The sequence below is a fragment of the Dipodomys spectabilis genome, unplaced genomic scaffold (genome assembly GCF_019054845.1).
Source record: "Dipodomys spectabilis isolate Male_0828 unplaced genomic scaffold, ASM1905484v1 ptg000188l, whole genome shotgun sequence".
Taxonomy (NCBI): Eukaryota; Metazoa; Chordata; class Mammalia; order Rodentia; family Heteromyidae; genus Dipodomys; species Dipodomys spectabilis.
In genome coordinates, this window is record NW_024870865.1 from 4,752,254 (window position 1) to 4,776,859 (window position 24,606).

General features: G+C 42.2%; 1 protein-coding gene across 1 annotated transcript; it reads left to right on the forward strand.

Annotated features, from left to right (window-relative positions):
* The first annotated feature begins 13,562 nt into the window (after window positions 1-13,562).
* On the forward strand, window positions 13,563-24,182 carry LOC122121435 (arylacetamide deacetylase-like 4). The gene is made up of 4 exons (XM_042695651.1): window positions 13,563-13,730; window positions 17,161-17,377; window positions 18,102-18,165; window positions 23,414-24,182. The coding sequence occupies exons 1-4, from the start codon at window positions 13,563-13,565 to the stop codon at window positions 24,180-24,182; spliced, it is 1,218 nt and encodes a 405-aa protein (XP_042551585.1).
* Window positions 24,183-24,606: the final 424 nt, after the last annotated feature.

A 24,606-nucleotide genomic window follows, 5' to 3' on the forward strand; every position in this document is an offset into this window, starting at 1 on the left:
TACTTAATGGAAATATGATAAAATTGTTGTGTCTCTGTTGTAATGAATTTACCTAATACCTACAAGCCTCTGGGTTTGATTTGTAGAACTGAAAACAGGAAAGAGAGAAAAGTAAACAAAAACTATTAAAAAAAACACAGCCCAAATAAACAGAAAGAAGAACTAAATGGCATATACAAGAGGCCCTGATGAAGATGAGCTCAGATGATCTCTCCACCAATTCTACAACACTGAGGAAAATGATACTATCAAAGGCAGACAACATGGCTTTGGGTTTGGTCTCTTCTTTGCAGCATAGAGGCCTGTGCAGAATAAATTGTACTTATGTGTCATGCTGTCACTGGGTGAATCATCCTCTTGATGGTCCAAAAGAGCCCAACTTGCAATGCCTCCAGCTGAGCTGTTAAACCAGTCATCCTTGGGAGGGACTTCAAAAAGAGGTCTTCATAAGAAAGAGAGAGAGAGAAGGAGCAAAGTGAGGAGAAATGGCAGCCAAAGGTGAGTTCTGATGAGCTTCAAGCTTTGTGTAGTTCAAGTCGTTAATCAGAATTTCTGAGGTAGATACCTGACTCTCAAGAACCAGATTCTAAGGGCCAAGGGATCCATGGGAAGTGTAGAGGGATGTGAATGTCTATACCTAAGAGAGTCGGTGCAGATTCCTTTCTCAGGAGAGCCTCTGTGTCCTGCAGGTGTTTAGAGAGTACATAGAGAGTACATACATACTGCTTCTGCAGTGTCAATATCTCTGCTCATAGATAACTGATGGGGACCTCTCATTGCATGCTGGGTCAGCCGCAGTAGTTGCTGCATGGCCAATGTGCAAGATGGGCATCTGTGAGAGCCCCAGCCACATTGTGGTCCTGATGCAGGGAAGAGATGAAGCTGGAGGATCTCTTCTGTGCAACATCGCTTTCCTGTGTTCCAATGCTGTGCTAGTCACACTTTTCATTCCTATAACTAATGCACAAAGAACCGTTTAAGGGAGGAAGCATTGATGGGGGTCTGTGGGGTTCAGAGCTTTTCAGAAGTTCAATCAATTGTGGTGGAGAGGATATTGCAAAGCTAGATACATCACCGAAGTCAAGAAGCAGAAAGAAAAAAGAGGGGGGGCATGGAGGGAGTGAGGGAGAGAGAATATTCACCCACTGGTTTTCTGTTTTTCTCTTTTTTGTTAGTCTGCTCCCTTTGGGATATTGCATCCTAAATTCATATGGGTCTTTCTCCTTTGTTTAATCCTCTCTAGGAACATCCTCACAGAGAACAATATGCTTTTCTAATCTCTCACACACCTCTCAATGCAATTAAGTTGTCAATCAAGAATAATCAACAGAAATAGTAATGGTAACACACTTCTCTACTACCAGAAGGCATGTGGTGGCATCACAGGCATAGCAAACTCTGGGAGAGTCTAGGCTCCATAGCAAAGCCATGTCCCCAAATAATGAAGCACAGATCAATGGTAACAATCCCCCTTATCCTCTATGATTGATGGAGGGAGTTGTCCTTTAGGCCTCTTGTGTCCACATGGTAGATCCAATTGTATTGGGCTCTTGAGAGTCTAAGCAGACATAGTTCATGGTTTACACATCAGCAGCTTCCTGAATATAGTCCCTGAGCTCTTTTGCTCAAGGTTCGCATTCTACCACTTTGATACACAGCTCCACTTCTATATTTCTGGTGGTTAATTGGAGATAAGAAACTTATGGACTTTCCTGCCTAGGCTGTTTTCAAATCAAAGTCCTCAGGTCTAAACCTCTTGAGTAGCTAGGTTTATAGGCATGAGCCACAAGCCCCAGGCTACATTGGCATCCTTTCCTATGTACACAACAAATGCATCCCAAATTGGGTAACAACACAACACACTAATTATGTCTGGTTTCTGAAGCTCAAGGGTCTCACATAGCTCAACTTAGGTCTGGTTTATGGCTCCACTGGTCTTCTAGGAACATGTTGAAGTTCTGTCTTAGTCTCAACAAGAAATGATCTATATCCAACCTTCAGTTGTTACTTAGAGTATAGACCCGTATGTGAGAGATTGAGAGCCTGTGTTTCTTCTAGCTTGGGACCTGATGTCAGCTCTCCTGCCTTCTCAAATCCATTTAATCTTTTCTTCTTCTGACTTCCACTAAATGGCTACTCCTCCATAAACAAGCATGAAGGACAGAGAAATATCATCACCAGAAATACTCATGGAGTCACAAACATGTAGATGTGTGCATTCAGTCACCAATACCATGTTTGCTCAGAAGCAAGTCGGAGGTCTTGCTCACATAAGGCAATCACACAGAATATGAATCACACTCATGGAGGTTATAGGACTTTAGGATCTGCTTACATGGAAGCTATTTGGTATAACAATGTCATTTGTGATTTAGGGGTTGGTCTCCACTAATGACAGATTATCACTGGAAGTATTGAATCATATCAGCTTTGATAGAATAGCTGATTATATACTTATACCCTGTCCCTTTGACTAGAGTAGCCCATGTTCACACACATAGTTGCTTTTTATAGTACCAATGTATTGTCTTGCAGTCTGAGGTCAGAAATCCAAGATGTGTCTACACAATTGCATTCTTTATTTAGGCACTATGTAAATCTGTTTTAATTTTAATGCAGACTTCATGTATGTGTGAGCATGGGTGTGTGTGTCTGTATGCATGCATGTGTTTGTGTGTGCGTGTGTGTGCAAGTGTATACCCACTTACCAAAACACGTATTTAGGGGCAAATTTGCTCTAAAATGCTACAATTTGATTCTCCTACATGTACCACTGGGCCTCCAGATCAAGAGTCTAAGTTCAAGGTTAGCTTTCACTATAGCCTAGGCTGCCCTCGGTGATGAGGCTCCATTTTTTGCTCACACTTGAACTGGGAATAGTTCCACAAGCATCTACAATGTAGATTACATACAATGTAGAGTAGATAGGCTGTACATTGTGCAATTATGTACAGTGTAGAGTAGATAGACTGCAAAGGGCGCAGCCCTATCTCATGCCTTGAAATGTCCATATTTGAGGAATCACACAGCCACTTAAAGTTACTCATAATTTGAAGATTAAAATTGGATGCACTGAGTATCTTAGTTGTATATACTTCAGAACAGCAAGACCTTTGAGAATCTGTTTCTAGCAACTTACAGCCTTAGAAAGGTTTTTCTTTTTCTTTCTTTATTATCTTTAAGTAGTTGTACAAGGAAGTTCTCATTCTACAAAACAGTATATGAGTACAAGGTGTCTGACAACATTGTCACCCATCGCTCCTAACCCATCCCTTCTCTCACGTTTTTTTCTTTTACTATTGAGATTAGGTGATTGCATAAATTTCACAGTATTATGGAATAGTGACAGTTAAAGTCGCAAACACATTTTAACCTTCACAAGGCAAAATGTCATTATCATGGTCTATGAGGCTTGTCAATTCTTTAAGCTTTGACAATACAATTTTTTTTCCACATCAGGAGATGTTTACATTTCTTTCCTTTAGCTTAGTGTAAGCTGTTCCCTCTTTCCCTCTCATTCTTCCCTTCCCATCGCTGTCTTTGGGTTGCTTTGCTCATTTTCATTAATGTCCAGTGCAGCTGATGAGGCCTTTGTGGTGTGTTGTTGTGTTTCCTGTTAATTCTGTATAATACTGCAAGTTTCCCTCCTTTGTGTGCATATATATCCCATATATATGGTCAAGAACATGGAGTCATTTAGTAATGATACGACAAAATGAGTGGCTGTCCTTTATTTCACGAGTCTTGTTTACTTGGTCATATTTCCTTGTATGTTGGCTTTAGCATCCACATACCAGGGAGACCATGTGCCATTTGTCTCTCTTTTTTTTTTTTTTTTTGGCTTACATCGCTAAAATGGTTCACTGTAATTCCATCCATTCTCCTGCAATGCTGCATGATATTCCATTGTATATAGGTACCACAATTTATGGATCCACTCATGAGGAGTGGGGCATCTGGGTTGTTTCCATATCTTGGCAATTGTGAACAGTGCTTCAATAAAAATGGAGGTGCATGTAACCTTGTATCCTGGTTCCTGTTGTTCAGGGTAGATGCCTCAGAGTGGTATGCCTGGGACATAGAGGAGGTCTGTATTTAGTTTTCTGAGGTACCTCCAGACTGCTTTCCAAAGTGCTTGTATCAGTATCCATTCCCACCAGCAATGCAGTAGGGTTCCTCTTTCTCCCCATCCTCTCCAGTATTTGTCGTTGGCTGACTTTAGCATGTGAGCCATTCTGACTGGGGTAAGGTGGTATCACAGGGTGTTTTTATTTCCAATTCCTTTACAGCCAGGGAAGATGAACATTTCTTCTTCTTCTTCTTTTCCATTTTGATCTCTTCTTCTGAGAAGTCTCTCTTTAGCTCCCTTGCCCATTTCATGATTGCTTTGTTAGATTTTGGAGATGTTAGTGTTCCCTGTATTTAATGGCTATTAGGACCTTTTCTGATATATTGCTGGTAAATATTTTTCTCAATTAGTTGTCTTTCTTTATAGTTTGGTTGCCATGTCTTTAGCTGTGCACAAACTTTTTATTTTCAGGTGTCCCTTTGATTGAGTCTCTCCAGTTTGTTGAGACCCTGGGACTCTGTTCAGCAAGATCCTGCCTGTGCCTATAAGTTCAAGTGTTTCTCCTACTCTTTCCTGCTGTAGTTTCAGAGTATCAGATTTGATGTTAAGGTCTTTGATCTATTTTCAGTTCAATTTCAGAGAAATTGAACCCAGGGCCTCAGGCATGCAAGGCAAGCGCTCTACCACTGAGCCACCTTCCCAGCCCTTGGCTAGGATTTTATTGAGGCGCTTTGCATCTGTGTTCATCAAAGAGATTGGTCCGTAGTTTCTCTTTTTTGGTTGGGTCTTTGCCGGTTTGGGGATGAGTGTGATATTGACTTCGTTGAATGAGTTTGGGATTGCTCCCTCTGTTTCTATTTCTCTGATGAGCTTTAGGGTAAAGGTATTAATTGCTCTTTAAAGGTCTTATAGAATTCCATAGTAAATCCATCTGGTCCTAGGCTTTTCCTTGTTGGAAGGCTTATGATTGCTTCCTCTATCTCATTGTAGCTTACTGGCATATTTAATTGCTTTATTTCTTCTTGGTTCAGTTCGGGCAAGTTGAATTCTCCAGAAATTCATCCATTTCAAAGTTTATGGAGTCTTACAATAGGTCTTTATAATCATTTGGATGTCTTGGATGTTTGTTGTAATTTTTCCTGTGGCATTCCTGATCTTGTTGATTTGGGTCTCCTCTTTTCTTTTTTTACTTAATCTTGCCAGTGCTCCATCAATTTTTATTGATTCTTTTTTGAAAAAGCCTTTTGTTTTATTCATTTTATAGTTTCATATTCTCTATGTCTCAATTTCTGCTATATTGGATATCTTGCTCTGGCTGGCAACTTTAGGTTCAAGTTTTTCTCACTTCTCTAGCAGTTTTAGTTGCATCATGAGATTGTTTACTTGGTCTGTCTCTATTTTCTTGATGTGTGCACTGTAAACAATAAATTTCACCCCCCCCCCCCCAGGTCTGCTTTTGCCACGTCCCATCCCATAGGTTTCTTTTTCATTTTTTTATTTATTGTGAAAATACCGTAGTGAGGGGTTACAATTACATGGGCAAGGAAATGAGTACATTTCTTATCTAGCATTGATGCCTCCTTCTTTGTTTCCCCTTCCCATCCTCCCATAGTTATCTTTGTGATGTTTCTTCATTTTCATTGAATTGTAGGAACTTTTTATTTCTTCTTTAATTTCTTCTGTGACCCAGGTGTTGCTCAGATATGTGCTGTTTAATTTCCAAGTGCTTGAGTTTTTTCTACTTTATGCCTTGTTATTGAGAGCTGGTTTGATTCCACCATGGTCAGATAGAATACAGGGAATTATGTTGATCCTCTTGAATTTGCTTAAATTCCTTGTACAAACTAGGAAATGATCTATTTTAGAAAAAGTTCCAAGGGCTGCTGAGAAGAATGTCTACTGGGTTATTGTTGCGTGGAAAACTTAGTATATGTCAGTTAAGTGCACTTGAGATATGGCATCACATAATTCAGAAATGCCTTTACCAATTCTTTGGGTGGTAGACCTGTCCTTTGGTGATAGTGGAGTATTAAAGTCTCCTAGTATTATTGTATTTGGATCCATCTTTTCCTATAAATCTGAGAGTATTTGCTTAACATATTTGGGTGCACTGTTGTTTGGGGCATATAGATTAACAATGATGATGTCCTCTTCTTGGATTGTTCCCTGTATTAATACCTTAGTGAACTTCTTTGTCTTTTCATAATGATTTTTATATAAAGTGTATTTTATCAGATATCAGGATGGCAACTCCTGCCTTCTTAATGGGGGCATTTGCATTGTAGACCTTCCTCCATTCTTTCACTTAGAGTTCGCTTTTATCTTTGGCTGTGATGTAGGTCTCTTGGTTTTTTGTTTTTGTCGGTCATGGACCTTGATCTCTGGACCTGGGCACTGTCCCCCAGCTGTTTGGCTCAAGGCTACTGCTCTACCATTTAAGCCACAGCTTCACTTCCAATTTTCTGGTGGTTAATTGGAGATAAGAGTCTCACACACTTTACTGCCCCATGTGGCTTTTAACCATGTTCCTCAGAGCTCAGCCTCCTGAGTAACTAGGTGTGAGCCAGGAACACCCAGTTGCCAACGGTCTCTTGAAGACAGCAAACTAATGGATCTTGTGTTCTGATATAACCTGTAGTTCTTTTTCTTTTGATTAGTGAATTAAGTCCATTAACGTTTATGATTATTATAGAGAGGTATACTGTGCTTCCTGTCATTTTCCTATTTTCCTATGCTTTTTTTCTTTTCTTTCCTCCTTAGTTTACTAAGTTGGTCTCCTAGAGATATCTGCCTGGAATTGTTCCCTGATACTGTTTTTTTCAGATTGTAATCCCCCGCTGGATATTCTTTGTAATGTTACAGTACTGTTTATGACTTCATTGAGATTTTCTTCACTATTAAAAATTTTAGTTTCTCCATCGAATATGGTGAATGCTAGTTTTGCTGGATTTACCAGTCAGGGCTGGCAGTAATTGGTTCTCAGGGCTCAAATGGTATTTTCCCAGGTTTCCTTGCATTTAGTGTCTGTGTGGAGAGATCTGCAGTGATTCTTTTTTCCCATTGTAGTATAGCTCCTTCTTTGCTTTTGCTGGGTGCAAGATTGTTTCTTTAGTGCTAAAATCTAGTATTTTTACTATAATGTGTCTAGCTGTATTCCTCCTGAGATCTTGCTTGTTAAGTGTTCTGTAAACCTCTGTTATGTAGGTAAGATTTTCTCTTTTAAGTCTGGGGAAAATTTCGGTGATGATTTTATTGAATAAGTGATGCATTCCTTTGTTCTGGTATTCCTTCCCTTCATCCACCCCAAATATATGAAGGTTCAATTTCTTGGCACTGTCTGCTTGTTCTTGGACTTCCCTTTGGCATATTTTGAGTGTTTTTTCCATATCTGTAACTTTTTTCCATTGCCTGCATTTTGTCTTCAGTATCTGATATTCTGTTTTCCATTTCATTCACTCTATTTACTGCAGCTTCCATTGTGGTTTGCATGGAGGAAATTAAATTTTGCATGGAGGAAATTGAGCCACTTACAATTTCTATGTGGTTTCTTAGAGTATTAATCTCATCTTTTAGCAAAGTGTGCACCGCATCTATTTTTGAGTGCATTGCTTGTTTGAAGGCCTGGATCACTTTTGATGACTCATTCCTTTGTTCTTTAAATTTCTATTTTTTTGGGGGGTGGTCCAGTCTTGGGGCCTGAACTCTGGGCCTGTGCACTGTCCCTCAACTCTTCAGCTCAAGGCTAGCGCTCTACCACTTGAGCCACAGTGCCACTTCCGGCTTTTTTCTTTTTGCTTATGTGGTGCTGAGGAATCGAACCCAGGGCCTCATGCATGCAAGGCAAGCACTCTACCAGTGAGCCACCTTCCCAGCCCCTGTTCTGTAAATTTCTGATCTATTTCTCACTTTAATTCTTGAGTCATTGCCTCTCATGTCTTGGATGTAGCATTTGTCTTCCATTTCTTTTGTGCTTCCACTGGTGTTCTCCTATGTATGGTTGCAGGCCTTGGGTCTGGTTTGATATCTTGACTGTTGATGAATCTTGTACTCTGTGATTTTTTTGCATGTGGTTTCAGGGACAATTGGACGGTTTCGGTCACTATGTGGTACCTTTGCTTGTTTTTGGATTTAGTCCTGGATCAATTGATGTAGCTTGCTCTTGGCGCTGGGCTTGTTGAGAACACTTTTCTTGGTCCCAGTTTACTGCAGGAGGGGGCTGCTTTCCAGTTGCTGGTATAATCCATGTAGGGCTTACTCTTGTTAAGTGGTGCTTGGCAGACACATTCTGCCCTCTGCTGTGGTATGCACTCAGATCCTGAGCAGTCAGGGGCAAACAGTTAAGACAGCTCAGGTTTCTGCCTCTGATGCAGATAGAGATCCTTCAACTGTCTCCTGGATAATCTCAGCAGTTCCGATCTTTATTCAAGGACCAGCAGCCTTGACTGCTCCCATTACCTCCCGGGAGTGCTCTTGGTCAAGCTGACCAGCTGTGTGTGCCCACTGATTGCTGGTGCTCTTGGACATTTCTCAGATTCCTTAGGACCTGTAGCCTAGGTGGTAGAGGGGGATTATCACCACTGGGAGGTTCCACCCGTGCTGGTCTCCTGTGGAAGGGGTGGGGGTGAGAGGGAAGCAGTGGGCCCTGTGGGTACTCACTTATCCTGGTACTGGTTTGGAGCTGTCCAGCGGTGCTTTGGCAGATGTCTGTTTTTGTGCACTTTAGGTTGCTGGTCACCACCGTGTTCCTAATTTGTTGAGATGATTGTGGGCTGTGCTGGGTGGTGGTGTGGGCTGGGTCTGTGTTTCACTGTGTATGCCACTGTTTATGGGGTCCAGTTCAGCACTGCGGGTGTTTTTGCACTGTCCTTCTACGTGTCCAACCACCTTGTTTCTAGGGTCCCTGGCCACGATTGCCACCACTGGCCAGGCTGCTTCCACAGGACCGCACGGGGTCACATCACGGGTTTAGGAGAACCCCCCCACACTTTTGCCACCTCTGGCCTGGGGGCTTCTGCAAGAAGGAGCAGAGAGTGGTCACACAGCGAGTCTGGTGTCCCTCACCTCTGCAGCCTCTGCCGCTGTCCCGGGCTAGGCTGCTTCCGCAGGCCACTGCCCTGGGCTACATCCGGGGGGCTAGAGCAGAGCAGTTGGCTGCCCGACCGTGTGAGGGCCTTCAAGCGGGTTCTGAGTTCCTGTACTCTCCCGGTCAGCACCGGCTCTTGGGAATCTTCTGGAAGCCTCAGACCCTTGTGGCTCTGTGGTCCCCGGTGGGTCCCCAGCCAGGCCGCCTGGGCGGCTCGGCAGGGCCGCAGCCACAGGTGGGGACGGGTCTTCCCGCTTTACCGGCGCTGTGTGGCTTCCCACGCGTTTCCTGTTCTTCTGCTCATTCCCGTCTCTCTCTGAGTGCTCGCCTCTTTGCTGGTGTGGGTCTCTTGTGGAAACAGCTTGGAGGCCCAGCTCTCCATTCGGTGGAGAGCCGGTGGTGTTTCCGGGCTTGGCCCCGCCCTCTCAGTGGTGATTGGATTTGCCTTTCTTTGATGGCCAGAGATGCTGAGCATTTCTTCACCTGTCTCTGGGCCATTGGTATTTCATGTTCAGAGACGTCTCTCTTCAAGGCTTGAACCTACTTTTTAATGGGGTGGTTGTTTTATGGGGGGTTGGTTTGGGAGCAATTTAATTCTTTTTGGGGGGGGGCGAGGGGGTCCGGTCATGGGGCCTGAACTCTGGGCCTGGGCGCTGTCCCTCAGCTCTTCAGCTCAAGGCTAGCGCTCTACCACTTGAGCCACAGCGCCACTTCCGGCTTTTTTCTTTTTGCTCATGTGGTGCTGAGGAATCGAACCCAGGGCCTCTGGCTTGCAAGGCAAGCACCCTACCACTGAGCTACCTTTCTAGCCCAAGTAATTTAATTCTTAAGCATGAACAACACCTAGAAGTATTTCTATGTATGATACTGTTTTATTTGATCCTCCAGAGTGAAGATGATTAAAATACACGCTTTTTATACCTTCTATCAGAGTACTGTACACTCTTTATGATGACAAAGTAATGTACTGTTATCTGTAGGGCTCAAGTTGTTTTTGATATGTATAATCAACATTTTATCATTCTTTTGATCTGTAGAAGAGTTTCTGTGGTGTGTTACAGTGTCACATCCTTCATGAAATAAGATTTTTGAGTCCCATGATAAAAAAAATGTTGATTTTACTTGGAGCAGTAGCACTGATATCTGACATGTCTGACCAACAAGGTTTTGAGAGCTCACAGGCATGAGAGACCAGTGTCCTCTGAAATAGAAAAGGTAAGCTACCTTCATTAGTAAGATTTTCTACAGTTTATTTTGAGGTTCCAGTTTTCAATGTTTGCTAAATTTAAATATAGAACCCCAGTTTTTGGTGTGTGTATGGCAATCCTGGGGCTTGAACTCAGGACCTGTGCACTGTCCCGGAGCTTTTTGCTCAAGGCTAGCAGGACACCTGTGGAGATACAGTTTCACTTCAGGCTCTTCTGGTGATTAATTGGTGATTAGAGACTTTTCTGCCTTTGCTGGATTTGAACCATGATCCTCAGATCTTAGGGTCCTGTGTTGGTATGTGTACTGCTATGAGGCACTGGCACTAGGCAAGAGCCCATGTTTTATACTTCAGAATCCCCTTAGGACATAAGATTTGCACATTAAAACCCAAGAACTTAAAAAAGTCAGTCCTCACACCATATTATAGTCTATCACCTACATGATTTCTTGTATTAATTCTGTCTCAATGTTGACCAAGAAGGAAGCAGACAGCACACAGGAATTGGAACAGAGAAAATGAATACAGAGAACATTTTACTTACAAGAGAAGATTGGAGATGTAGATTCCTGGATTTAAAAGATCATAAAACAGGGCTAGGAAGGTGGCTCAGTGGTATAGCACTTGCCTTGCATGCATGAGGCCCTGGGTTCGATTCCTCAGCACCACATAAGCAAAAAGAAAAAAGCTGGAAGTGGCACTGTGGCTCAAGTGGTAGAGCACTAGTCTTGAACCGAAGAGCTGAGAAACAGTGTCCAGGCCCAGAGTTCAGGCCCCATGACCGAACCCAAAAATAAATAAGTAAATAAAACATAACAAAACAAACCAGAAAAAGACACCTCTAAGGAAACACAGATATAAGGAATAGCCACCATAGACGTAGAAACTGGCTTCTTAAATATGGATGTGGCTATGCCCTGCAGAGCGTGAGCACAGAGGTGCTTGGTTTGGAATGTACTCTGAGCAATGAAGGGGAAGTCTTCCTTGAGAAACTTTTGGCCACACGTGAAAATACATAAGAGACTAGGCTCAGACAGGATTAGAGACAGCCTGTGAGTGACATGAGCAGATAGCTAGTTCTTTAACCACCAGCATCTACTTCATTGGCTTCTCCTTCCCCAGCATATGACTATGGCCTCTGGAAGTTTCTTGAGAAACAAAGATAGACCAATTGAGAAACAAAGGTGGACAAACAAACGAGCTTGTTTGTTTGCAAATTGACCTGCAACAACATTTGTGCACCACCTGAGGGTAGATGGATGCCACCAAATAGACTAATCAGGGGTGACCAGAAAAGAGAAAGACATCAGTAGGATTGTGGGAGCACAATCTGATCTTTTGTTTCCAAGAATCAGAGTTGTATCTTAGTAAATCTTTGTTCATATTTGTCCCTGGTGGCTGTGATGTAAGTAGGTATTTTAACAATTTGACGGACACCTGCCAAACCATTTTATTCACAATGACCCGATGACTAGAAACTTGACTGTGATCTTAGGCCAACGCTGACTACCCTATCATCCTGGCCTAGTTGATTCCCCTTTGCCAGTGGAGGAAAGGATTTCCCTGAGTATTCTACATATTATTCCCTTTCTTTCTTTTTATAGAGTGTAGTGGTAATATGTGCATTCCTAACATTTGTACTTTTGAAAAGAATGTATTTCACTTAGGTTAAACTTGAATTTTTTACTTAAATCATTATTACCTCAAGCCCATCACTTGAGTTTATTTACTGATTGATTATGTAATACCATATAGCAACCTAAAACTCTGGAGACCACTATTCACTCTAATACACCTTTTGTATCCATTGCCCAGCAATGAATTTATTCCAGAATTTTGCTGATTTCCTCAGTGAGGTGCTCAGGTGCTTGGGTTCATTTTCAAGAGTATCCCTAACGTGCTTCTGGTAAAGCAGATCATCATAGCACTAGGAGGATATGATAGAGTGAAGGTGATCACATTGTGCTAACCAAAAATCAGACAGGGGGAGGGGGAGAGAAAAGGCCTGGGATAACACAAGAGTTTATAATAGGCATGCATTGACCTACTTTCTCCAAATAAGACCCAAGTGCTCGCATGGAACATAAAATTGTGGTGTCTGTTGCTAAAGCTTGAACCAAGAGCCTCATGCATGCATGCATTCCCCCCTTGAGCCATACCACAGCTATTGACTATATTGCCAGACAATTTGAGACTCAATAAGGCCACTGGTTCAGCTGATAAGTTCCACTGAAAATACACCTTGTTATTCACAGTTCCCATGAGGGAAGCATTCATATCTGGGACAGGCACAAACAGTGAAGCAGAAAGATAAGAGGCAACATGCAAAGAAGTTTCTATGGTGTGTCTATATTATTTGAAGACAAAAGCAAGGCTGAGTCACCAGATTTACAGTGGGTGGCAGAAATGATTTCAGTCCACACTGGGGAAAACGTGTTATCCTTGGTTGTCTAGTCCCTGGTCAAATTGAGTAGTCATAGTGTCTTAGCATTGAGGAGCCAAGAATGGTGGTGGTTGAGGGTGTGGGTTCTGCACTTCTTGCATTGTGTATGGAAAGTGTACTCACAGGTAAGTTGTTTGCTGTCTCTCAACCCTAGGAATTTCTGTCCCGTTTGGATCAGCAAGGCCATAGATGTCAAAACACGAGTATACAAAAACAAGTAACTAATATAAAGACTACTTGTGAGGTTAGTTTTTGTTTAGCATACCTGGGAATTGAGGAGGAAGAGCAAGACTTGAGTAAAGTGATTATTATTTCTCTTTTACCAGGGTACAGAGATAATCTTGTTAAGCTCTGATTTTCCAAGTGAGAGGAGACACACAGGGCTCCTTACAGGGCTTCCTCAATGTTTTCCCAATCTCTGAGTAGCCCTGCCATGGCTTGGCAACATCTCATAGAAGCCTCTTTCCCACTATCTGTCCCTGTCCTGACCAGATTGGAGAATATTAGGGTGGTGTGATAATACACAGCCTTGACCTGGAACCAGATGGCCGGGCTTCACAGATGTTGGGCCACTTCGTGTCCAGGGCAGTATCTGATGCAATCTCTTTTCTCATTTTTCAGTATGGCAAAACCTTTATCTCTGTGGGTGATTCAGACTTTGCAAGTTATAAAGTACCTGGGTCTGTGGGCAAGAGATAATCTTAAGACCTTCTCTAGGTAGCAGGAGTTCCTCCGCCCATTCTGAAGGAAGAAGCACACCATGATTGCTTTGTTGGGGATCCTTCTCACTGTTGGGTACATCCTGGTCCTGGGGTTCAGCTTGTGGATTCTCATAGAATATTGGACGGTTATTGATGTTCCACCTGCCATCGTCCACACAATGAAGTTTCGGATTCTGCACTCCTTTGGCCATCTAATATTCACATGGGTAAATTTGTTTTTTAATTATTCTATCATGCCTGAGTACTGAGAAAGGAACCCTTGGGACAACATTTTGTAAAAACATGGATAGTCTACAATTTCAGGCTAATACATATTGATCAATGAAAAGGGCTGAGAAGGTGGCTCAGTGGTTGAATGCTTGCCTTGCATGCCTGAGGCCCTGGGTTCGATTCCTCAGCACCAAAAAAGGAAAAAGCAAAAAACTGGAAGTGGCACTGTGGCTCAAGTTGTAGAGGGCTAGCCTTGAGCTGAAGAGCTGAAGGACAGCCCCCTCCCCTCAGCCAAAATAAAGAAAAGAAAAGATGCCACACCTTTTGCTCTAGGCTCATTGTGGAAAAACAAAGCAAATGTGATGGCCATAAAAATGAGCCTTGACTGTCCTTGTGTCCACTCACCAAACAGGCAGTTAACAGAAGAAACTCATAGAGTAGGTTCTAAAAAGAAAGAATCTGTGGTCTTTATGAGTTAGATAATGAGTTGTTATAATGCCTAGTGGCCCTGCCTATGAAGAACAGCATGGGTTAAATAGTCCATAGCAGACAGTGTAAAACATATCCTGTTACTCATATATAACTTAGACGAGTGAGGCTGTAAGAGTCCATGGCTGTTGATATGCTTTGGAAGATTGGAACCAGCAGTTATTCACAGAAGTAATGAGGTTAAATCTCCGGACAAGAGTTTGCTGCCAGTGAAATTCCTTCATAAAACTGGGGAGGGTAAAAAGTGTTATCTGTAACCTAATAGCATCTGTCCTTGAGCTTTGAAACTTAGGCAAGACATAGAACAAGAGTAAAGTACGATGTTAATACTAGACTATTTTTTAATGTGACGGACAGTACTTGGGTTAGAACTCAAGGCCTCATGCCCTCAGTTCTCTTGCTCATGTTTGGTGCTCTATCCCATGAGCCACACCTTTAGTTCACCATTTTATTGTTTTATTGGAGGAAAAGGAAGTCTCCAGATTTTCCTGCCTATGCAGGCTTCCAGTCAGGATTTTTTGAATTTCAACTTCTTAAGTAGTTAAGATTAGGGGCATAATCCTTCAGCGCCCAATGAATGTTACTCATTTTATTTGGCAGATAGCTATTTCTCTAAAGCATAGGAAGTAGTTAGGCATGAGAGATCAATGCATTCTTAAAAAACAATAATAAAGATGTAGAGAAGACAAAGGAAGCAGCATATAGTTTGGTAGCAGAAAATTATGTCAGAGTCAGTCTAAGAGGTGCTTTTGGAATATCATATTGTTGATATATCTATATCTATCTGTACATATATCTACTAAGATAAATATTGATATACACACATATATGTATATATACCCATTGCTGTGAATATATAAGTGGGTTCACACCTATGGTGAGAGGAGAGTCTGTCTTGTTTTAGTCTGCCTTCCTGCCATAGGATGCTCAGTGCTAGTAGGGAGATCAGAGGCCTTCAGAACCTCCTAGCTCCTTGGGGTCCTCCAGTGAAATGGCAAGTCAAAAGGAACCTCAAATGGAAACCAGATTCCATGCTACAATTCCCATTGTGATAATGAATCTGTGTCAGCCATAACCAGCCAAACTCACCAGATTGGGTAAAACACATCCTGTTACTCATATCTCACTTAGGCAAGTGAGGGTGTAAGAATCAGTGGCTGTTGATCTCTTTGGAAGATTGGAATCAGCAGTTGTGCACCAGAGAAATGAGGTTAAAATCTCCTGGACAAAGGTTTGCTGCCAGTGAAATTCTTTCATAAAACTGGGGAGGGTAAAAAAATGTTATCGGTAACCTAATAGCATCTGTCCAGCTTTGAAACTTAGCTAAGATATAGAACAGCAAGAGAAATGTATGATATTAATAGTTGAATTTTTTAATGTGACAGTACTTGGGTTAGAACTCAAGGTCTCATGTCCTCACTCAGCTTCCTTGCTCATGTTTGGTGCTCTATCCCATGAGCCACACCTTTACTTCACCATTTTGTTGTTTCATTGGAGGAAAAGGAAGTCTCCCAGATTTTCCTGCCTATGCAGGCTTCCAGTCATGATTTTCTGAATCTCATTCTCTTAAGTAGTTAAGATTAGAAGCATAAGGTTTCAGTGCTCAGTGAATGTCACTCATTTTATTTGGCAGATAGCTATTTGTCTAAAACATAGGAAGTAGTTAGGCATGAGAGATCAATGCCATCCTAAAAAAACAATAATAAAGATGTAGAGAAGACAAAGGAAGCAGAGTATTTTTTGTTGGCAGAAAATTATGTGAGAGTAGATCTAATGGGTACTTGTGGAATATCATGTTGTTTATCTATCTATCTATATCTACTGAGAAAAATATTGATACATACATAAATGTTGATATAAATATATAAGTTGATACACACCTATGGACAGGATAGAGTCTGTTGTCTTAGACTGCCTTTCTGCCCCAGGATGCTAAGTGATATTAGGGAGATCAGAAAGCCTTCAAATCCTTCTAGGTCTTTGGGTTCCTCCAGTGAGAAAGGAGGCCATATGGGAAGTCAAGAGGCATCTCAAATGGGAACCAGATTCCATGCTACATTCCTATTGTGATAATGAATCTGTGTGATGTATAACCAGTGAAACTCAGACTCGTCCTCAGCCTCAGTATCACAGCTGATCAGAAAGCAGATGCATCATCAAGGTGAGAAATTTATAGCTACCAGAGTCCAGTGCCTGTAACTTAGCATTGCCATAGCATCAGAGTAACACCAGAGTGCCTTCATCTCACTACCTGCCATTGTCCCTGACAAGAAAGGGTAGATGCTGAAGAAATCATGAAAAAGGCAATTTGTCTTTGCAAAGTTCATTCTGTGCAGATTTCATGCATCAGAAAACCCTGCTGTTCTGAAGAGGGCACCGCCAGGAAAGGTGAAGTTGAACCACCTCATTCAAGGTTGAGGCAGCAGTACAGCAGCATTCACATGCGGAGTAGAGTTTCCAAGTCTGGGGATGCAGGGCTGAATTTGCAGCAGGTTCATAATCAATCTTTGTCTTTGCAGTGATATGTATGGAAAAAGAGGACCCTAAGTGTTGTGTCTCATGACTTTAGTGGTGTGAATTTTCTCATATATGTGTACAAGGAATGAGGGAAGTAATAAAAGAAGACTCCATTTGACCTTGGTAATGAGGTGCAATATGGTAGAAATTATGTAAGAATCAGATTTAATCCAAGGCAAGTAGCAATAAGAATTCCATCTGATGAGAATGAATAGCTTTCCTGGATTTCCTGCTTCTCCATTCTCACAACCACTTGAGAAGTGTCAATACCCATAAACCTTAGGAGAATCTGATGAACTCATCTCCACATGGGAGCAGTGTACACATTGATTCACACTGGTTTCAAAATGGCTCATATAGATCATTGAAAGGAACTGAGTCTTCAACGATAATTCAAATTTGTCTCCAACTCTCCTCCAGGGGTGTATACTTGAGAAGCTAAGAATTTGCTCGATGCCCAGATTTTGTCAATTTGCACTACATCTACTGCCAATATGGAAGGACCCTAGAGTGGTGGTGACCAACCTGCGATTTGGGACAATCCGCGTGAGGCTGTTCCAGCCGAAGGCAGTGTCCTCCTGCCCTCGTCGAGGCGTCATCTTCTACCACGGAGGGGCTGCAGTGATAGGCAGCCTGGGTAAAGAGCTTTCCTGTGGTGTGTGGTCCTGGAGGAAGGGCCTCATTACCCATCAGCCTCAGCTAGCTATCCAGTGACCCCTGGGTGGGGCCAATTCTAGCAGTCAATGGAGCTTAGTGGAGCTCAACCAAGTAGAGGTGAGGAACACATCATCAGTGGAATTGTACTTTCCTGGCAATGTTCTTCACAATATGGTCCCTCAGTGCAGGTGCAGGTCAGGATATCCCCAAAGGGGCTTCTAGATACATGGCTATGACTCCTCCCTTCCTTTCCATTACTGCCTTTATCATATCCTCTCTGCCTGTAGAACCTGTGACAAACCCCTGCATTAATCACAGTGGGCCACCCAGAGACACTAAATCCTCACCAAAATCAATAGAAAAAATAGTTAATCTTCCTCCTTCTAATCCCAACTCCTTAGTCCAAACTTTTAGTCCAAAGTCTATTTCAGATGCCTGTGCCATCTAGGGTCTCAATTTACCCTATTGTAAAATAAGCATTGCAGAAGTTAAGCCTCATGGTCTACTTGATCTATGACATGTGGTAAATTGTAGATAGATATGTGACGTTGCCTACACAGAGCTTCATAGTGTTATTTCAGAGGAGACAGTTAAAGACACAGTCTGTTATTCAGAGCCCTACAACAGCAGCTGCTCTCAGTGGGCCTGTGGTGGTAAGTGATCGTCCCCATCATGGCCTGAACTCTCTTGTTCTTGTCTTGCAGATGTGTACCACAACACATGCAGTTTCATGGCCCTGAAGACAGACTCAGTGGTGCTCTCAGTGGGGTAAGTGGAGTAAGAGAGGGAGAGTAGCAGCCAGAGCAGTCCAGGAGGAGGATGTACAAGATCCAGGAGTCCTGACCACAGGTTCCCTTTCATACATTCACTCCCAGCCAGAGGAAACGTGCCACAGGATATCAGAAGGGTGGAAAATCCTCACCAACACTGGGCATGCAAGGATCAGCTGTGGTGGAGTAAACACAAGATTTCATCTTTCCATTTTACACAGTCTCCATCACTTTAACAAACACAGAAGGAATGTATCTTATGGAGAAATAGGATTTTAGTTTTGCTCACTATTTGAGGAGTTTAGTCCATGCAGGCTAGCTAGGTTGTTTCATTTCTAGGTCCCTCTGTTAAGGTATATCATGGTTGTGGCAAGAGGACATGACAGAGCCTAGCTGCTCTCACAATTGTAGTCAAGAAGCAGAAAGAGACAGGAATGTATCAGAAATAAGACACCACTTAAACACACTTACCTACTTTCTACATGTAGCAACCAATTCTTATTATGTCCAAATAATAACCTGAAATTATTAATTCATCAGTGGATTCATTCATGTGTAAATTTAGATCCTTTCTTTTCCTATAACTTGCAATAATTGGTGTCAATTACTATGAAACCAGCCTTCAACCCTAAGGTTTTAGAGATATAACATGTCAACACCACAACATACTGTTATGGACTTCAAGGGCTCAAGGCCATCTCACAATGCAAAAGACATTGGTCCCTGTCCAAGAGTCCTAAAAGTGTTACTTGTTACAAAATTGTTCACAAGTTCAAGTCCAGGGACCGAGAATGTGGCTTAGTGGCAGAGTGTTGGCCTAGCATGCATGAAGGCCTGAGTTTGATTCCTCAGTACCACATACACAGAAAGAGTAAGAAGTGGTGCTGTGGTTCAAGTGGTAGAATGCTAGCCTTGAGCAACAGAAGCTCAAGGACTGTGAGTGCCTAGACCCTGAGTTGAAGAACCAGAACTGTCAAAAAAGGTCAAATCCAAAGTAGTTTCTGAGACTCAAAATAAATTTCTATCATGGGTCCTTGAAAACTTAAGAGCAAGTTAAATTCTTCCAAGATGAAATGGGACAGAGTAAATAATCTCATTCCAAAAGGAAAGTATGGGAGTTCCAGAGCAAGAAGCAGAACAGAGCAAGCCCAAACCATAGCTGGGAAAGCATGAAGCCATGTGGTGCCTTTCCATCATCTGGAGCACTTGTTGCTCCAGCCTGTGGGCTATGTGATTAAAACCCAACTTCTTCTTTGTTGCACTGGCTCCCATCACTGCCTGCAGATTTACTTAGCATAAAACCCATTTTCCTGACATCATCAACTTCTTTATGTCTCCACTGCAGAATAGCTTCAGCCTCACACCTTCCCCCACCAATTACCCATCTCAAGCACTGCCTGCCTGCGGGGACTCCAACACTGCTCTGCTTTGGCTAGTTTCTCAGGCTTTCCTTTGAATTCTTAGTGGAACTATACAAAACTTTCCAGAGTAGTCATGAATGATGCCAAAAACTGTGTACCAACAGCACATGGAGTAGCTGGGCCTCTTTGGACCACTGTGGCATTAGCCAACTAGTGCAAGGGTTACTGACCATGGTAAAATGAATCATAGAGACATAACTTCCTATAAGTCCTATGGAAAGAAGGTGCTCAAGTGTGAGTATAAACTTTCACAGTTGATGTCCTAATCAGATGGTGTCTAGACAATGTTGATTGTTTTTGTTTTGTTTTTTGTCGGTAGTGGGACTTGAACTCTTGGCTTGGGCACTGTCCATGCGCTCTTCAGCTAAAAGTGAGCACTCTATGACTTGAGCCACAGCACCACTTCTGGTTTTTTAGTGGTTTCTTGGAGATAAGAGTCTCATGGACTCTCCTGGCCAGGCTGGCTTTGAACTGCATTAATCAGATCTCAGCCTGCTGAGTAGCTAAGATTACAGGCATGAACCACTAGTGCCCAGAAAGTCTGCATAATTCTTGAGATCCTCTCGAGGGATCTTTCCCATTCCTTAAGTGAAGTGTTCTTTCCTTTTTCTTAACTATTTTCTTTACTCAACTATTTCCTTTTAACAACCATACCCTCTTTGTCCAACAGTTTTAATAATAACTTTCTGCAAGAGACTATCTATTTTTCAAATGTTCCTGCTCTGTCTCTTTGTTTCCAATTGTCTGTATCTCCCACAAAGTCTCAAGGCATGGGCAAAGTGGAGAGTTCTTTGCCAAAATGTCACACGAATGGCATTTAATCCGATTCACAAAAGAATTGTGTCTCCACCTCAGACCTCATGAGCAACATCTGTTATGTCAACATTCCTGTCAGCATGCTAGTCTTCAGAACTTCTCCCAGAATCACCTACTTCCCTCTAGGTCCACACTTGGGGGCCTTGCACCTTACATACCAATGTTTTCCATATTCCTTCCACAGACAAGTTCCTAGGGATTAAGAACCATATTCTAGTGTGGTCATAGCAACCATCCTACTTCTCTGCACATCAGTTCAAAATTTTCCTCACTCTAACCACTTTGTAAAGATATATTTTAGCTCATGGTTCCCAAAGTATTATCTCATAGCCAATTTGCTGCACTAATATGGACTGATCATAAATTCAAAAACCAAAGCAAAATTGTCATCGAGTGGTATCAGAAAGATGACAGTGAGAGTCAGTGTCCAGAGAGAAGGTATACCTGAACAGCACCTTCAGTTTTCTACTTCTTCTAACTAGGTCTGACCACTAGTCACTGCCCTTTAATGCTGAGAGATTGTGAGTCAAGAAGTGTTCCATCCATTGTTGAAGTAAGACCCTCACCATCTTGTTACCAGACTGCTGTCTCAGTTGGGTGTCATTCCAGGTTCACAAAATTTCCAGCAAATAATTGAATGAGACATACTTGACCTGTCATCCTAGCTATGCAGGTGACTGAGGTCTGAAGATTACAGTTCAAAGCTAGCCCAGGTAGAAATGTCTCTGGGACCTGTATCTCCAATTACCTGCCATTGTCAGATGTGTACCTGTGGTTCAAGTGCTATATTAGTTAAAAGAAAAAGACCCTTAGGAATAGCTCTGAGTTCATGTACCAAACCAAAACACCACACACGTGAGTAATGAGAGAAGCAGAAGTTCATTGAAGGGAAAATGAGCTATAGTGAGTAGGCTACACTCCACAGGTAGCCAGTGAACCTGAGCAAGAGAGAGGCAAGGCCAGAGGAACGTTAGGCTGTTTAGTGCAGAGTGAAAGGGTAGAGAATTCCTCCCAAAGGAAGTATGCTTCATGATGGGAGATATTTGAATGGCTGGTGGTGGTAGTATAATAGTTATGTAACTGTGTGTCTGTCCTAACAATGCATTCTGTTACAATAATATTAATGATATGTAGCACATAAACATAGGAGTTAATTGTAGGGGGGTTCTTCCCAGAATTCTCTTAAGAATACCCCGACAGTGCACTGTGCATATGATGTGACACGAAGTGGAATTTTATTTAGCTAACCAATCAAAATAGTTTGCCAACAGTGTTTTGTGATAGTTATAAAGGTAAATTCAGGAGCAAATTAATGGGCTGCTCTTACAAGTGAGTATAGAACAACAGATCCTGGTTTCTCTGTCTGATTCAATCAGGTCATGTCTCAAGAACTGGCTCTACCAAGTAGGAAACAAGACATGGATAAATGAGCGTTTCCAACATACCTCCTATCCAAACTATAGAATGACTGAGCTAATAGGGAACATTCAAGAGATCTTTTGCAAATGAACCCTAAGAATAGTTAAGGTGTTAAGTAATCTTAATAAAATTAAGGGGAAATTTTTCACAAGTATATGAAAAGTCTGCCAATAAGCTTGAGAATTAAAAAAAAACACCAAATCAATATTTAAAATTTTTCCCAGACCCAAAACCACAGTGTAAAACGAAAAGGACAAAATAAGGTGAATCTGAGGGTAGTATGTCTCTCAGAGGAGATATAGATGAAGATGGTAGGGAAGCAGCATTGTCTGCAGGCCCAGGTCAATGTCCTGTTCACTGCACACCATCCTTGATGGTTCTACAGGTTGACAGTTCTTCCTTTAAACACCTACATATTTATCTACCTATGTACCTTCCTAAGTACTTGCCTACCTGCGTATGTACATACTCCCCTACCTAACAACTGCCAAGAATGGGGAGATGAATGTGGAGAGTAACTAAATATAAATCACTGTTCTTAGAGATAGCAACAAATCATTGGAGTGGAGAAAAAAATAGTAGGCACTGGTACTGGTATGATTCTATATTTAAGTACAAAGAGTCCTGAAAAGTCAGTGTGATACAGTTTGGAGAAGGGAGTGAGTGAAGTTTTTAAGAAGACTATAACTTTATGCCTCCCTGATGGACTCATTCCATTTGGATTTCCTCTGCATGAGGCGCCACAGCAGCAGTAGGACTCCAGTAAGTTACTAAGCATCTCTAGACTATTTTGAAATCACTAAGGAGAGTGATTTTACAGTGTCAAGTCTTTACAGTGTCAAGACTTGATCTCAACTGGCTACTATAGTACCTGAGCTTCTAACATAATAGTCCATGATCCAAAAAGCCTTGGAGAAAATGAAATTGCCTCACAGAGACCACAGCAAGGTGTCCTCGAGCACCTGCACTGATGGCTGCGAGGAATTTCACCGTGTGTCGTTATAGCAGATACTTGCAGAGATCTGGCCCATGGATCAGAGCAGATTGATGGGCAGCTTTGGAATTATGCAGAGAGAAAAGGAGCTTCAGACTTACCAGAGGGTTCCATAGGAACAGTCGAAGAGAAGAAGGCTGAGAGAAGTTTCCATTCAGAAATAAGTCCTTCCTTCTTACATTAGCCCTCTTCTTTCCTGTTTATTCCTCTGTGAAAAAAAAAGGACAATTTCACTACGACATCAATCTTAGCTTCCAATGAATGCTGAAAGACTATGAGACCACCAGTAGCTGAAGTGCTTCCCTGCCCCATCATTGTGTATTTTCTGTTTCCAAAGCCAACAGATTGGATGTTTCAGAAACTTGGGTTTGCTTGCCTGTGGAAGCAGATAGGGGTTTGGATTGGGCCACTCTGACTCTAAGCAGGTTCTTCATATGCACACATAGAAAACATAGGAATCCACGTGTTTTTTGGCTATACACAGTCTGAGGACTTTATCCGAAGTGGTCTCCTCAGTGTGGTAGAGGACGCTGTTCAAATGGCATCTTCTAAACCCTCTGCTCAGTAGTGTACTGGATTTCCTTTTTCCTCCACAGGTACCGCAAGCTTCCTGACTACCACCACCCAGTCTCTTTCAGGGATTGTCTGAATGCCACCATCCACTTCCTGAAGACACTAGATACCTATGGGGTGGACCCCTCCCGGGTTGTGGTCTCTGGAGACAGCTTTGGAGCTATCATTGTGGCATTCGTCAGCCAGGCCTTGGTGGGCAGAACAGATATTCCAAAGCTCCGGGGTCAGATCTTGGTTTACCCTGCTCTCCAGGGCATCAATTTGCAGTTACCATCACATCAACAGAACAAAAATGTCCCAATTCCCCTCACAGAAGTCATGACAGTTTTATGCCGTTATTTTACAATTGACTCCTCCTGGAAAGATGCCTTGTTAAAAGGTGCGTGTGTTCCTCCCCATATCTGGGAGAAGTATAAGAAATGGTTGAGCGCTGACAATCTCCCTGAAAGGTTCAGATACAAGTACCAAGCAGAATTTCCCGCACTTTTTAATGAGGATGCTTATCTGGAAACCAGACATGCTTTTGAAGTAGAATATGTACCCCTCATAGCTGATGACCAGATTATTGCTCAGCTTCCAGGGGCTCTCATAGTGACCTGTGAGTGGGACTCCTTCAGAGATGATGGCCTACTGTATAAGAAGCGCTTGGAAGACCAAGGGGTCCCTGTGACCTGGTACCACGCAGAAGATGGTTTTCATGGATGCTTGCCATTTTTTACTAAAATTATTTTCAATTTCCCCTGTTGTGAGAAAGTTATGTCTGCCATAGTCAAATACTTAAGGGAAATATGATGGATTTGTTGTGTCTCTGTTTTAATGACTGTACTTAGTACCTAAAAGGCCCTGGATTTGATATGCAACATTGAAAATAGGGATGAGAGAAAAAAAAAAACCAGCACCAAATAAATAGAATTAAGGACTAAATGGTATATACCCTAATGAAGATAAACTGAGATGATCTATCTACCAGGTCTACAGCACTGAGGAAAATGATGCTATCAAAGGCAGAGAAAATAGCTTTGGTTTGGTCTTTTCTTTGCAGCATATAAGCTTGTGCAGAATAAATTGCACTTATATGTCATGCTGTCACTGGGTGAATCATTCTCTTGATGCTAAAGCTTTCCAAAGGCATACTCTTACTAAAGGTGGAGTCACCTCATTACTCCTGAGGTCATCGTCGGTCCAACAAAGCCCAACTCCCAATGCCTCCAGCTGA